Genomic DNA, 16,825 nt, shown 5'->3' with positions numbered 1-16,825 from the left:
AATATCCTGGAAAATTATTCCATTCTCCATAGACAGGATTCAGGCCAGAAAATAGCACAGAGGTTGCATTGTTAGTGGCTACTGAAGAGCTTCGGGCCATCTTGGATCAAGGTGGAGCAACGGCCATGATGCTAGACCTCAGTGCTGCTTTCAATACTGTTTCTCACTGTATTCTGGCCCAAAAACTGGAAAAGGCTGGTATGTTAGGTGCTGCCCTTAAATGGCTCAAGGCTTTTTTTTTTTTTTTAATGATAGCACCTTTCAGGTTTATGATGCTCCTGCCTCTCAGCCACCTCTTCCACTGAATGTGGAGTTCCACAGGGCTCTTTGTTAAGCTCAACTCTTTAATGTCCATGTGCACCCGCTGGCAAGAATAGGATAGACCTATGGCTTGGATGTTGTATCATATGCTGATGATACTCAATTGATCTATGCGCTTACCCCTGAATCCCTGCAGGAATCTAGGGACTTAAATATATGTCTTAAAGAAGCAACAAAATGGATGTCAGACAGCAGCTTCAAATTGAACAGCAAAAGACAGAGGTGCTAGTTATCAGCAACTGCATGATCTGTAGGAGAGAACTTGTTTGGCCTCAAAACTTTGGGTGAGAGGCCAGTAACCTCTACTTCAGTAAAAAAAGCCTTGCTTTTTGGCTGGATAACGAGCTTAATATGGAAACCCAAGCCAAAAAAGTCTGCCACGTGTTTCGGACTATTTTGAACACTCCGAAAAGTCATGCAGTAGCTACCACCCTCTACCAAAAGGGTGTTTATACAGGGATTAGGTAACTCCTGGCTTGACTACGGAAACTCCTTATTCTTTGGAAGTTCTCAATATGTCCTAAAAACTTAGATTATTCAGAATGCTGCAGAACATTCACTATACATGCTCCCCGAACACCATTCAGCTTTGGTGGCATTTCATTGTCTCCCAATACAAAAGAGGATATATTTCAAAGTTCTACGTGTGGCCCAAAGAGCGATACAAGGCAAAGGCACCCTCCTGATTCAAAGACTACTCTGCCCTTACACGACCATGCGATCACTACGTTCTCAGAACTCCTTTGTGTTGACTGTTGTAAAGGTCAAAAAGGCTAGGTGTGGTGGACGTTCCCTTTCTGACCGCTAAATTGTGGAATTCCCTCTCAGCCAGTCTTTGGCTGGCCCAGTCAGAAATCTTGTAGGAAACATCTAAAGTCCCCACCTATTCTAATTCTGGCAGAACTGGCCAAGGCCTTGCAGGTGTGTCTGTAAGGGCCTGGAGGCCTCTCGGGTTAGCTGTGCAGTATACAAGACATATTTAATAGACTAGAATTAGAAAAGGGGGACAAACAGGACTATTATTGAATCCATTATTATAGTATGAAATTGCATTAGTCTCACCCATTCATGATATTTTCTCAAATAAACATCAGGGGAAGCATACTACATACAACTGGTCAAATACGAAATGCCATCTTCAGAGCACTTAATCATTTTAGAAGCATAAAACTAATAGTCACTGTGAACTCACCTGGAGCACATGGGGAAGGTGGTTTTGTAAGTGCTAGGGCAGCCACTGTTCCAGGCGACGGAGGCTTTAAGGGCAAGTCACTGTGAAAATCAGGATGCTCAGGGGAAGCAGCAGAACTTCTCTGTCTTGGGGACCGACTGCTCCAATCCTCCAACCCACTCGAAGCAGCTGCAGTTGCTGAACTGCAGGTTGCAGAGGCCTTTCGTGGCTGCAGAGAAACATTGAAGCATAAAATGATTTAGTGGAACCATGAATAAATGCCAATCTCCAACATTTACAAGCAAAAGTAATTCTGACAAAAATCCAAACCAACTACTACAGGATAATCATGAAGTCACGAAAAGCAAACAAGCTGTCTTATAATCCAGTGCAGACCATGGGCCCAAATTGGCCGTTCCCAACATTGTCCGAGCACGCCATGAGAAGACACGGAGATAGACTTGGACATTGATGTATGTAGTGGATTAAGAGGATTACGGAATTAACGTTACATTAAAAGAGGGTACTGAAGGTCAAAACTATATTCCATCAATGGTTCTCAGTATTGGAAAAGCAGTGGACAAGGGAAAGCTGGATGGAAACGTTTTTACATTGCACAGACATATCCAACTATTTGCGGACAACAGAGAATACCATGCTGGAGAACTGAATTTAGAAGCAACAATGTCTGCACTGATTGTTCAACAGATATGCATGCGTGATTTAGGAAACTAAACCAATAGAAAACATAGATGAAAGGTGTATGTAGCTCCATTTACTGAAATTGGTTTCAATTCTTGCCGGTCCCGCCCTGGACTCTGTCCTAGGCGGGATATTAAGTTTGGACTGCTTTGTCTGGAATGCCACAATGGCACTTGGATGATTTCACATATTTCAATTAAAAAAGCAGTCAAAGTCACAATTAGTTTTGTAGAATGACAGTCAACTTCACCAAAACTGGATGCCATATAGAGAACACAGCCTTATAATCCACTGAGCAATGTTGTTTCCAAACTACTTGTGTCTTATTAGCACGACTAAAGGATACATACATCTAGTTTGATTTTTCCAAATAAACATTTAGAAGCCTGTCTGTCAGAGAAGATGGTTATGGAAACAATGTAGGAAGTCATGTGGTGGTTTGGGTGAAGTCTGAAGACCATGAATAAACTGGGGATTTGTTCTTAACAGCATCTTGTCTCTAAGGAACATCAGGGTGCTGTGCCACACAGAGAAAGCCAGAATGTAACTTTTCAGACAAGACAGTAAGTGGGTGCACTGTCTTCTGCACAACAATCATATTTGCTCTATGGAAAGGCCATTTGACATGAAGGTATTCGGTCACGTGCTAGCATCTGCCTCTTTATTAAAAAATGGCAGCGTATGAACTCTATGATAATCTGTTTTAAGCACAAGAGTGTGAATATCAGCTTCCTTCTTAAACTTTGGCAGCACTGTGCATTCATACAGAAGAGCATTTTTAACCGGAACATGGAAGGATAAGTAGATTTGGTAGGGAACAAAGGATGAAGGCTTTTTAGTTACGCTCAACATGGTTTCCACTCCAAAGCAAATAATTTCTTCAGCAATGGTCATGGAGGTTGATTCACCAAAATGTCAGGGCTAGCGAAAGTGACATCACACACCCTTTGACCTGAATTACATCACAGAAGTGACACGATTTTTTACCCTAAATCTTCCCACAAAGTGATGTCACATGATCTTGATTAGATTACAATAATTGACATAGCTGAAGTTCCATAATAACTGCATGACTAGTACAACACATCTATTTTAGATACCACCTATATTAGGGTGTGGATAAGCTGTGCCAGGGGAACCTTTCTCCTTGTATTAAAATTAATTATGTGGTTCTGCGTCAATCTGAAGAATATATAGTGCAACAAAACACAGAACTAACTGTACTGGAGACTTATTTAAGGGTGTTATTCACAAACATACTTTTCCATGTATTCAAATGAATGAAGGACTGCAGCAATTTGTTTGAATACGTGCATTTTATCCTGCTTGCCCCATTGGGCCAACAATGACATAAAATATAACCGTGCCATTAAGGCTCACCATTGATTATGGGTGGCTCCTACGTTAAGCACTACCTTTAATATGCCAGGACCAGTATTTTGGTTGCCTCCTCCCCAATAAGCCACTGCCTTATGTCAAGAATTACAGCCAATGTGCCAGTCCTAGCATTGTGCCATGGGTGCCCCCATGTTAACGAATCTGCTCCTCATTAAATGTTAACATGGGCTCCGTGGGATCCTGCCCAGGTTGAAGTACTTCAGTCAGTACATTATTCATCAATTCCATGGTGGGGTGCTGCAAATCTAGAACGTATGCTGTACTTCTCCTATCAGAGCAAGAGGCGATTTCCTCTGTGGTAAGACAAGGTGGGAACACAAAAGTATCAATCCCACTGGCCTTTAAGTTCTTCATACTACTTTTCATACGAATGGAACACTTCATAGTTCTCATCTGAATCAGTGTCGAAAAGATGGTGTGAAGTTGGGGACCTATCAAATTAGTAAGGGTAAGATACAAGGATCGCCTAGTGGCTGTATCCTGGTAAGAACCGGACGCAATCTCAATCGAGGTTGTGGTGGATTCTGCTCTGAGTCGGACAGAATGATAGGCTGTAGAACGTCCTCAGTCATAGTCTGCAAAAAAGGAACTGGCGCAGCGGAGGGCATTTGAACCAAAGCCAGCACCAGAGCCGGTGCTGGACCTGAAGTGGGTTGAAGTGGCAGAGTTGGCTCTGAGGGCAGGCCTGTCAGCGTAAGTGGAACTGGAGCTCCCTGTGAATCTTTGGGACCCCCAAGGAGTGCAAGAACAAGCAGGTAAAGTGCAGAATTTGCAAAGCATGGCCTCCGAGGCCTCCACTTGCTGCTTCGTTTCTAATAAACCTAGAAATTCAGGACAAAACTCGGAGTCTGCTCAAATGGAGATCAGGAGCCACAAACTGAGGCACGATGACACCCTTGTGTCCTCTGAGTCGGAATTTCAGGAAGGGGCCAATTTCTGCTTTGACCCCTGATGTTTTCAATTGAAGTTACCCAAAGACTTAAACCATGAGGAATATGATCTGCCACAGGGACAAATTTGGGGGAGGGACCAGCACTTTCCTTTCGACTTCAACTGGTCTCAGTGCGGAGTCTTCTTGTGTTTGACAAAAAAGTCGGGCACCACAATCCCTATATGGCCTTCGGGATCATCTGGGTGCAGTCATCACAGCCCCTGGAGTTATGCTCTGAACCCAGATACCATAAGCCGACTTCATGATGGTCTGTTACACACATCTGTTTGCAACTGTACTTATATGGTTATCCTTTTATTTTAGGGAGTTGCATTTCCCCTTGCACATTAGATAATTATTTGAAGAAAGAAACGGTCAAAAGACCAAAGAGCAGCTCTCGATCTGCATCTCAAAGCGTGGAAAGAAAGGAATGGACATCAGCCCACATGGGCGGCACTTGTATGTGGTCAGCTCGTCACTTCCGGAGCTGAATAACATTGGTGCGGAGCTGCACGATATCACCTATCTGTGTGCAGGAGTGCTGCTCTAAAAGTTTCTGAATCCAATAAGATGCCTGGGGAATATTCACATGGAGAGGAATTTGCAGTTAGAAGTATCCATCAGAAGGAATTAGTTACGTACTTTTAACTCCAATTCTACTGTCTGGCATCTTTTATATATTCCCAATCTTTATTAATTACCTACATCAGGCTGGGAATCCCCATTACATTAAAATAGCAGTATACAGTATAAAATGGCCATAGGCCTGAAACATTTTAAATTTAATAGCACATCCACGAAACTTGAACGATCCCAAAACTTACCAATGAGGTTGAAGCTTAAGCTCTCCTATTACACCCCCCCCCCCCCCCCCCAGAGGCCACCATAGCTCTACTGGGGAGGGGGGGTGCATGTGAATATGTAAAAGAAACCAATGTTGGAGAACTGGAGATGCAGGCAAGTAAATTCTTCTTCAACTTTGGATATTTTATATATTCACATGCTTTAATCAGAATATCAAGCAGTACACATTCTGATACACAAAAATGGGAAGCATGCTCACGTTTATTGAAACGTGTTTCTCAGGGCTGACTTTTCCATTGATGAGTTAGCTTTTGTGCCAACATCTAGGCAGTTATGCTTTGTGAAATTATGCCTGCTCCCCCATGTGGTGGCACAGAGGTCCCACAAAGGCACCCTTGCATAGATTGCCGCGGTTGAAACCATGCCCCTGGTGGAATGCGGGCAGCCCCATTGATGGACTATAAGTTCACCTGCCTCTGGTCTAGTTCCCACTCGTGACAATCTGAAAGCTGTCGACTGAGTGCACCTGCATGATTGTTCTGGCAACGTGACAGGTGTGCCACAGTGATGTCTATTTTGTGAGAAAGGGCCCCATTTTACAGCAGGTATCCCTCTTCTGAGATTATCAGGACCATATCCCATCTTGCTTGGTCAAATAAAATGGACGTTACAATGTCTGCTCGGTCTAGGACTGTTTGACTGGAAAGGAATGCTTGTAGGCCTAGATACATGGCACGGAGATCCAACAGATTGATGCGAAGTCTGACCAAAGGCCCTTGGTTGAAAGCTCCAGCATGTGAGCTCCTCATCTGTCCATGGGTGCATCCATTGCAAGAATCATCTTGTTTAGTACAAGTAGGAAATAAAGTCCTGCATTCAGATTTGTTGAAAACATCTACCATATCAATGCCTGCTTCAGCCTCCTTGTGACGTTCTCTCCCAAGGACCCTGTGACTGGCTTCCATTGTAAATCTAGTGCCTGAACAGGCCTGGTGCGAAGCCTGCAAAAGGGGACTAGGCCTATCCATGACGCCATTAGACCCAACAGAGATTTGTATTGTCTCACTGTTACTGACTGTTTTGTAGGCATGTTTCCTGCCACAGTTTGTAAATTGTTCACCCTTTCCTGAGATAGAAAACATTTTTTCACTTGGGGGTTGATAAACTTATCCAAGAACTGGATCCTGGTTTGGGGTTTCAATGAGGATTTTTCTCTGTTCAAGATGAGGCCTTGTCTGTTGAAAATGTTGATTCAGGCTACCATAGATCTTCTCGCCTCTTCCTTTGATGAGCCAGTCTTCGAGGTAAAGAAACACCTGATGATCTTCTCGTCTGAGGAAAGTGTAATGGAGCGACACATTTTGTAAATATTCGAGGTGCTGATACGAGTCCGAAAGGGAGCGCCTTGAACTGGTAGCTACCAAAATTGTAAGATATTTTCTGTGTTTTTGATGAATAGGTAGGTGAAATAAGCATCCTAAAGCTCAAAGAAAGTCATAAAATCTCCTTGCATATATCAGGTGGACTTCCTGTAGGGTAACCATTTGGAAAGACTGCTTCTTCAAACATCTGTTCAGCTGTCAGAGTTCCACATTGACCAATTTCTTTTTAATCAGAAAAAAATGGAGCAAAACCTTGCTTTCTTAGAGACCCAGGGACAATTTCAAAATCTTCTTTGAATAGGAGCAAGATAATTTCTCTTTGAAGCGCCTGTAAGTGGAGATGATTATCTTTCTTGGGTGTGCTTACAGGCAGTAACTGGATGAACTCTAATGTATGACCTGAAAGAATAAACTGTCTCATCCATTTGTCTGAAGTAATAGTCGCCCAAGCAAGAGCAAACTGAGAAATTCTCCTTCGCAACTGTAAAGTAGGAGATGGAAGAGGGAGTAAAGATGGAGAATCCAGCTTTCTTATTTGTGACATTGGTACGATATTGAAGGCCACAGCTTTTTCTCCCCAAAGATCTCCCATAGGACTGTCTTTGATTAAGACTGTAGGAGTATACTAGTTCATATCCGGACTGTGTTTGAGGATAGTGTGAAAGTTGATTTCCATACGAGTGGAATACTCCTCTAAAATTATGTGATCTTCAACTTGCCAATCAGATGACCCATATCTATTTTGGTACAGTGTAAGACCCAAAGATTTGGTTGTATCAATTTTAAGACATTGAAAGGCCTCACCCACGTTTGTTGATAAGGTGTAAGGCCATTTCTAAAATACTTGATTGCACCTCAGGATGAAAGGATGCGTTCTTCAGCCAACTGTGCCTTCTTAACACCGTTCCTCCAGCAAGATGCTGAAAGAAAATAAGTTACTTACCTGTAACTGTAGTTCTCCATTATTGGAAGCTTTTCATTGATTCACAGGCTTGAATCATTCCCTGTCTTTGAGATGGGAGTCCCCGGTACATCAAAAGAGCAATGCTAAACAAATACAAAGCAGAAACCAGCCCTAGGCCCATTTCAGTTTTGTAACGTTTCTCTGTCGTTTTGTAAAAGAGACCAAAATTAACTCCTGAACCAATAAGGACCTCTCACCCTCTGGAACACTTCTGAAAGAACCTTAGACCCTCAGATTTTCGCAGCACATGTACGAAGATACACCTGGAAAAATCCAAAGGTGAGCCTCTCTGGGGAGGAGGGTGGGTTGTATGTGAATCTATGAAAGATGAGAACTACAGTTACAGGTAATTTATTTTCTTACTCCAGTATTAGAACTTTCATAGATTCACATGCTTGAATCAGAGTAGCCGGAATAGCTAGCAGTGAGTAGCACGTTTTCCCTTAAATAATTCGAAGTGTGTGCTCCAAATTGTCAATCTGTAGAGAGGCAGATCTAATTGAAACCATCAGTCCCCAAAGCGATAAATATTGCCTACGTAAACATTTGCATATTTTAAATGCATCATAATAAGAACTTATAAAGGTCAAATATCATATTAAGAACATTTATAAAACACATACAGGAAAAAATGTGCGCAGTCTTACAGCAGAAAGGAAAGAGTGAAGGAGAGAGCTCACTGTCACTAGGAAAGGTTCCTCAGCACTGCCTGTCCTACTGCTACATCATTGTGAGAGGCTGCATCCAAGCAGTAATGTCTGGTGAAGGTGTGGGTTCTCTTCCAGTTTGCAGCCCTGCAGATATACTGGATAGGCACTCCAGCAAAAAGAGCAGTAGATGTAGAGATTGCTCTTGTAGAGAGAGCATGCACCCGTGCCCAAAGAGGCTTTCCTGCCGATTGATGGCAATACTGGATTGCACTCAAGATCCAATGAGCAATCCCCTAATTTGGATAGAGGATAGCCCTTCATGGGCACACTGATCGATACAAAAATCTGGGTCGATTTGTAAAATGTCTTTGTTCTATGTAGATAAAATTTCAGACAGTGCTGAATATCCAGCGAATGTAAAGCTCTTTCCTCGGCAGTTGTCGGTAGTGGAAAGAAGGTTTTAAGGATAAAGGGCTTGTTCAAATGAAAGTCTGAGGAAACTTTGGGGATAAACTTGTGATTAGTACAAAGGACTACTCGATCATCCCTAAACTGTAGAAACGGTTCCTGTATAGTCGGGGCCTGAATTTCTCCAACTCTCCTGGCAGATGTCAGCGCCAGAAGAAGGGCAACCTTCCATGATAGTAACTGATGGCGCGCCTTATAAATGGGTTCAAAAGGATATTTCATGAGTTGTGACAATACTATATTAAGGTGCCAGAGAGGTGGTGGAGGCTTAACTGGTGGATAAAGTACGGAATAGGTCTCTCATGAACTGTTTAATGATCCTTTCTGACCATAACAATAGTCCGGAGGATGTCCTCCTAAAGCGGGATATAGCAACCAGATGGACTTTAATCAAGGCATGTGCTAATTCAGACTTTGCTAATAGCAGAATGTAAGGAAGGATCTCATGAGTTGAGGACTGTAGAGGATGAACATTTGAATCCTGACACCATATACAGAAGATTTTCCATTTCAGCCTGTACGTCCTATTAGTGCTCTGTGCCAGAGCATTTGAAATAACATCTCTACACTCAGATGGGATTTCTAGATGTTGAAATTCACAATGTTCAGGAGCCATGCCTCTAATCAAAGTGATTTTGGATCTGGATGTAGCACTTGTACTTGGGACATCGTCAGAAGAGATGGAAAGGGACACAGGAGAATAGATTGCACCTCCGAAAGAAGAAGTTCTGTGAACCAATGTTGACTAGGCCACAATGGGGCTATAAGGATCATCCTGCAGGGCTCTGTTTTGATCTTCATGAGCAACCGTGGCAGGCGGGGGAATCGGCAGAAAAGTGTAGGCAAAGATGCCTGACCGGGCCATCAAAAATGCATTGCCCCAGGATCCAGGTTGGTGATGCCAACTTGCGAAGTACCGACATTTCTTGTTTTGTGCGGTAGCAAAGAGGTCCACTGTTGGCTTGCCCCATTTGAGAATATTGCTGTCTAGAGTTTGTTGATGGATCTACCACTTGTGGCAGGTCGATTTGAGCCTGCTTAATGTGTATCGTATTCTGATCCCTCGGAGGGTGTTCCGCTTTCAGAGAGATTCCGTTCTGCAATGCCCATTTCCAGATGCATTGAGCCTCTTGAGAGAAGGCGAAGGACCTTGAGCCGCCTTGCTTGTTGAGATAATGCATTGCCAATGTGTTATCCGCTCTGACCAACACCATAGTGTTCCTCATCTTCGGCAGGAATGCCTGCAATTCCAATCCCACTGCCCTGAGCTCCAGCAAATTGATGTGAAGATGCTGGTCTTGACACTGCCAACGCCCACTGACCTGGAGGTCTTGCAGAAAGACTCCTCCCCTCCCCCCCCCCCCTTCCAGGGAAGCATCGGTGGCTATCATGCGGAGCCGGCGTGGCGAGAAAAGAGACTGAAGGACATATTTTGACGCTGGGTGCAACAAGACGCGGCTTTGATCATACCTGGCGTGACTGTAATAACATCCTAAAAGTAACCTACCTCCTGATACTATTGCATATCCAGCTCTTCCTGTAATTGACGCATTCTTAAATCGGCAGAACAGGATAAGAGGGATGCTAGATGACATTGTTCCCAGAAGCAACTTGTAACAGCGAACTGAAAGTGACTTTCTTTTTGCAAATGATCAGGCAAGTGATATCAGTTTTGCCTGTCTCTCGCGAGAGAGATAGCGAGAGAGATAGCGAGAGAGATAGAGAGATAGAGAGATAGCAAGAGAGAGAGAGAGAGCGAGAGAGAGAGGGAGAGAGAGAGCGAGAGAGAGAGAGAGAGAGAGAGATAGCGAGAGAGAGAGAGAGATAGCGAGAGAGAGGGAGAGAGAGAGAGAGAGAGAGAAAGAGTAAGAGAGAAAGAAAAAAAGAGAAAGAGAAAGAGAAAAAAGAGAAAGAGAAAGAAAGAAAAAAAAGAGAGAGAAAGAGAAAAAGAGAAAGTGAAAGAAAGAAAGAGAGAGAGAGAAACGCTTTGTTTATTGTGGTGTCCAACATTGCTCCCAAGAAGCTGATACTTGCGGAAGGGCGCAGAGATGACATTTCTTCGTTCAGGGTCAGGCCTAGCTCGGCAAACAGTCTTGTACATGCTTCTGAGGATAACTGGACTGCTGCGTGTGAGGGTGCTTTGATTAGACAGTCGTCCAGGTAAGGAAATACTTGATACCGTTGCTTCCTCAGAAAGGCTGCTTCTGGAGCCAGACATTTGGTGAATATTCTTGGGGCCGATTTGAAGCCAATCGGCAGTACCTTGAATTGGCTATGGGAAATCAAAGGTACTGCCTGTGGGAGGGATGGATTGGGACGTGAAAATATGCATCTTGTAAGTCTAAGGTGGTCATCTGATCCCCTGGGTTTAGAAGTAATAAAATGTCCTGAAGAGAGACCATGCTAAAGGACTGTTTCTTGAGATAGGTGTTGAGTCCTTAAATCCAGGATTGGACGCTATGGTCTTAAGTTTTTCTGTACAAGAAAGAAACTGGAATAGAACCCCTTCCCTCTCAGAGTTTGGCACCGGTTTTATTGCTCCTTTTCAGAGAATTGCAAGAATTTCCAAACGCAGAAGATGTAGGTGTTTTACCTCTTGCCGTCCTGAAGGAGTACAAGGTGGGATGTAAAGGAACTCTAAAGTATGGCCGAATTGTATCAGATTGAGGACCCATCAGTCCGTAGTTACTTTCTGCCACTGGTGAAGGTGAAAATAAATCCTCTCCATCGAAACGGATGGCCTAGAATCTTATTTTGCACTTCTGGCCTAAACGAAGTAGTTCTGAGGCATACTTGACGGCGCAATACAGCCGCATCCCCCAGTGACCTGAATGCTGTTGTAGCGTTATCCATCGCACAATCGTTAACCTCCGCGGATGCGCTTTCAACCTCTTGGAGAATTTCTCACTTTTGATTTGCTGTCTTCAGTCAGGTCGCACCATATTTGTCGACCCAGAATGGCAAGGGCATTAGCCGCTCTGACCATTTGAACAGACATCTACGAAAAACGGTTACCAGCGTTATCCAATCACCTGCCTTCCCCATCAGGTGAAATGGTGATGGGCGCAGAAGGGTTCTTGGATTCTCGTGCTGCATGAGAGATAACAGTGTTCTGTTTGGAATGACCCACCAAGCATGCCAGAGCATCCTCTGGAGCCTTGTGTTTCTTTTCCAATCTGGATAGCACTGGTGTCACTGTCGCAGAAGTCTTCACGACCTGGAGTCTTTCCTCCCATATATATATATATATATGACTCACAATAGGGATAGCCCTCACTGATTTTCTAAAGGGCTCTTTAAAAATCATATCAACGACTGTCAGTTTAGGAAGCTGGCATTGGTAGATGAAATCTCTTGGCTGCCCTTTCTAGTAAGTTGTGAAAACCACCAATATCTTCTAGCGGCAAGTCAACTGGCACCGGAGAAGGAGAAGGCGGCGTGGGAATCAGGTAGTCATCCCACTCTCTATGCGGATCTTTGAGTTATTCCTCTTCCTGTTTATTAACCGCAGTTCCCGGCTCTGGTCGAGGAGCTGATGGAGGTGATTTCTGTAGAGGTTCCGCCTGAAAATTTTGAAGCCTCTTCGGAGCAGACAGGATAGAACATGGCCAAGGAACCAATGTATGTTGTTCCGGAGGATAAAGTGTGAGGAAATCTTTTCCTATAGTCAGCTATCAAATTGCAGGTCTGTTAGCAAAGATCAAGGCATGCAGGCTACCTCTTCCTGATAATCCTGATATTCCTGTTGAGGAATATAGTATTTATCTTCTCCATATTCTTCCTCAAAATCACCCTCTTGGCACTTAACATGCAGCTGGGAAGGGCTACTTGCGCAGCCAAAGGGACCATCCTATTCTTCAGAATCCTGCTCTTCCAACAGGTGAAAAGGTAACAGAGGTGTAACCTTGCTGGGTGAGGTAACTTCAGGTGTAAATCTGCATTTTTCTACTTTTCTCCTCTGTTTTTATGTTTTTTTCCCCCCTTGTCGACAGTACCGCCACCATCGCCGGAGAGGCACATATCGGCAGCGATTTGGAAACCTAAAGTGACGGTATAACTGCCATAGATGTCGTCGTTGCCATTGACACGGTCTAAGACTTCTTCATAGCAGTTGTCGCCACCCTCGGCATAATAGACGGTATCATCGTCGACAGTTTACTCGATGGTGACAAAGTCTTCAACGATGGAGTCAGACGGCGGAGGTGTACTCGCTTTCTGCTTAGACGTTGAAGACTGGCAAACCTCCGCACTCATCAACGACGAAGGTGTCTTCGACGGTCCCGTCGACGATGGAGTCTTTTTTCGACCGCTTCTCTTCGGGAGGCACAGAAGGATTTTTGAAAGAATGCCTTTCCTCAAAGAGTGCATAAGAAAGCGCAGAACTCGCCTTTTTTGATTAATCGTTCCCCGAAGAATGTCCCTTTCTCTCCTTTTCATGTTTGTGGGGAGATTTTGAGGGGCTGCGCCCATGAGAGGTCTTTTTAAGGGCCTTTTTTGGACGCTCATCAGAAAAATGCACTTGAGGTGATCTTCCAGTCTTATGGGACCTCTTGGATGATGAAGAGGATGCCCCGCCACTGTACTCACTCGAAATCACATCGTTTCTGGCTTTGAATTTCTGGAGCCATATAAAGCGGCGCCCCTCTCGATCCCTCAAGGTTTTATTAGAAACGTTACATACTTTAAACTCCTTTGCCTTATGGTTGGGCTAAGGGCAATAAATAGTCATTGTGAGGGTCGTTTGTATTGAGCCTTTTCTTAGAGCAGGTGGCACAGACTCTAAAAAGACTCTCTCCTTATCCGACATGGTTATGACAGAATCGTGAAGCCCAGTACTGAAGAAGATGAAACTGCAGTAATAAAATGCTGATTTGAAGTAAATAACTTTATCCAAATTCACTAAAGTAGAAGAAACTGAGCAGAACTCAGGGGAAGACACTCTAGCGCAAGAAAACTTGAGGGTCTAAGGTTCTCTCAGGAGTGTTCTAGAGGGTGAGATGTCCTGATTGGTTCAGGAATTACTTTTGGTCTCTTTTACAAAACAGATGTTACAAAACTGAGGTGGGCCTAGGCCTGGTTTCTGCTTTGTATTTGTTTAGCATTGCTATTTTGATGTACCGGGGACTCCCATCTCAACGGGAAATGATTCAAGCATGTGAACCCATGAAAGTTTCAATACCGGAGTAAATCTGTATTCGAGACAACCATTGCTGCATCAATAGTGAAAGAAGTGTGGTGTTCTTCCTTAAGGATAGCTCTCGCTGTCTCTCCTTTTTATCTTCTGGAATTAGGTCAAACAATGGTGCAGTTTTATGCCACATCTGGCGATCATAGTACCCTAAAATTGCCAAAATATTGGAATACTTAATAAAGGTCGCTGCTACAATTGATGTCCTTTCACCCAAATTATCTATAGGCCTGATATGTCTGACTGGTAGACCAGAAGATGGTGTAATTGGGTTTTTTGTTCTTTGAGATGTTGAAGAGAAAGCAGAATCGGTTTAGTATGCCTCGTGAGGTACGCTGGAGCTCAGTCTGGACTGGAGCTTTATACTTCTTCTCCAGACAAGGCATCAGCGCTAGAATCATGGCCAGAGTTTATTACTTTGAGGACTTCAGACTATAGAAAATGTAATATTGGTATTGTCCTTATAGACCTTCACGGTTGTTCCTTAAAGTCATAAAGAAAACATTGTTGATCAACAGGATTCATTGGCAAACTGAACTTTTTGCAGCTCTTTCTAATAGAGAATGAAATCTGGAAATATATGTGGTATCCTGTGGAACAGGGTATTCACCTGTTGAAATAATTACATCCCCTGCAACATCATCTTGTCCTGCATTATCTTGCAGAAATAAGTTCACAGTCCTCATCGATATTTGAATATAGCATTATTGGAGTCATCATTCATGTCTTTAGATGTTGGAGGGGGACCAGTGGTCTTTGAACTGCTCTAGGAGATGGCTCCTTTGCCGGTGGTGGTGAAGGCAATTGCCTAATTCTGCTCCTAGAAACCAAAGGATTATGTGGCAGAGTATTATTATCTCGATGTTGCAGTAATACGTTTTATATAGTTTCCATCACCTATTCAAACAGACATTTGAACCACACCAGGCTGTCTATTGTATAGGCAATCTATAAGACTATGAAAGATGAGGAATATAATCCTCTTGAGTCATATTCTGAATATCATTCATTTTCCTCCCTGCACCCTTCAAAGTCCAGGGCATATTTCCCATTAAATTGTGTTGGACTATATGCAGTTCCTCCTGATCAGATTATAAAATATGAGCTGGTAGTAATGAGGACACCTGTAATGGTCAAAATGTGTCAGATTCCTTTAAAACTGCCGTTGACTGTTGCTGGCGATGGCACCATCCAGACAGTCAGGGGTTTTGTCGTCACCGACAGTTTAGTGGCCACTGTCAAAGCAGTCATTCAATGGATCTGCTACTGGCATCTATGGGATCAGCGTAGATGAAGATACCTTAGAAGCAGATGGTCTCTACGTAGACTGTCCTTGAAGCGGACGTCGTTTCTGAAAATAGTATTTTTGAAGATCTTTTCATCATAGCAGGTTGCTCCATGGATTTTGATATAAGGTAAGGTTTTCTATGCTTAGTGGTAGAAGAGATGGTTGCAAGAACTGTACCAAACAAGCCCAATTCAGGAAACTGAATAAGTATTTTTTGCGCTGCCTTCTTGAAGTGCTTGGAAGAGCACTGTTGACTGAATCTTCTCCTGAAGAGGGGGCATCTCCTTGAGAAAGAGAAAAAATATATATATCGCCTTAGCCATCAGATGCACTGCCAACCTCCGTTCTCTGAGTGGATTAGATGTAAAAGTGTGACAAATGTCACATTCAGCCGCTTATGACTTGGATGAAGACAATAAATGCATTGTCAGCCGTGTGACAGTTGGCTGCCAGATCTAAAGCTCTCCTTGGCCCAGAACTTGATAAAATTCCCCTAAAAACAACTTACAGAACTTAAGCTGAAGATAGGGCTCAAATCTGGGGCAGATCAAGAGCATAACGAATTTAAGGTTCAGCGAGATGTCGGAGCAAAGCTCTGTCAGGGCACTCCCACACAACGTGCAGCAGATATCTGAGCTATGGTGGCCTCTCAGGGGGAGTAAGTGTGAGCTGCCACCTCATGGGCCAAAGTTTGGAGTCTTTCAAATGAGATGCATCTGCTACTAAATATACAATGCTGCTTCAGGTCTAACACCATTTTACACGGTATACTGCTATTTTGATATACCGGGGATTCCCAGCTTGATGAAGGGGAATGACTCAAGCATGTGAATATTTATAAAAGATCCAGTGTTGGAGACGCTTCTTCTTCTCATCTTCCCTCTACGGCAGATGTGTTTCCTGAACATTTCACATGCCTGTTAATTTTAGATAAATAACATGAAGAAACTTCTAGTGGTAAAAAACAATCTCTTCTCAAAGCTCTAGATCTATCAAAGAATGAATTAAGAAGCTCATTTGTATATGGGATGAATAACCTTAAATAATAATCCACTGATAAATGATCTGGTAAATCATAGCATTTTTAAAATGGCGCAGTTTGACATTTTTTTTTAACTGCAGTAACATGCACACATTTCGTTTCTGGCCAGGTTAGCTCTAAAGGGCATTATTGACTTTATTAATGTGTAAATGTTTCAAGCATATCTCTCCAGACCTGCTGTTAGGAACACTTTTAGGCAGGCTTTTCTTTTGATGTTTAAAGAGCATCACTATAGATCCCAAAATCATAGTTTTGGCTGAACTGTTCCTATGGGTAACAGGGTCAAGACTGATTTGCATATGGCTGGGTCTGAACTGGAATGGCATGGGGAGCAAATGATGGATTTAGCCCCAGATCTCTGAACTGGGGTGAATGTTTGACATTGTGCAGCATTCTGGCCATCAACTGTTCTTTTTGCATTTGTCACCCCGAGTGGGACGGGTATGCCCAGACGTGGGTCCTGCGCTCTCCATGCCACTGGAGTCAAGCTAGCCTGGCTGATGAGGGATGATGCCG

The 16,825-nt window shown here is 43.4% G+C and overlaps 1 protein-coding gene across 2 annotated transcripts in view; it reads right to left on the bottom strand.

Annotated features, from left to right (window-relative positions):
- OTUD5 (OTU deubiquitinase 5) overlaps positions 1 to 16,825 on the bottom strand; it is a 559,146-nt gene that overhangs the window by 81,775 nt on the left and 460,546 nt on the right. For both annotated transcript variants that reach the window (XM_085629705.1, XM_085629706.1), the window contains exon 7: positions 1,514 to 1,721. In XM_085629705.1, the coding sequence (XP_085485831.1) occupies positions 1,514 to 1,721 (208 nt within the window). The remainder of the gene's footprint in view (positions 1 to 1,513; positions 1,722 to 16,825) is intronic.

This window comes from Triturus cristatus, chromosome 10 (genome assembly GCF_964204655.1).
Source record: "Triturus cristatus chromosome 10, aTriCri1.1, whole genome shotgun sequence".
NCBI classification, from domain to species: Eukaryota; Metazoa; Chordata; class Amphibia; order Caudata; family Salamandridae; genus Triturus; species Triturus cristatus.
The sequence above is the reverse complement of the archived record's forward strand: the minus strand, read 5'-3'. Positions and strand labels throughout refer to the sequence as shown.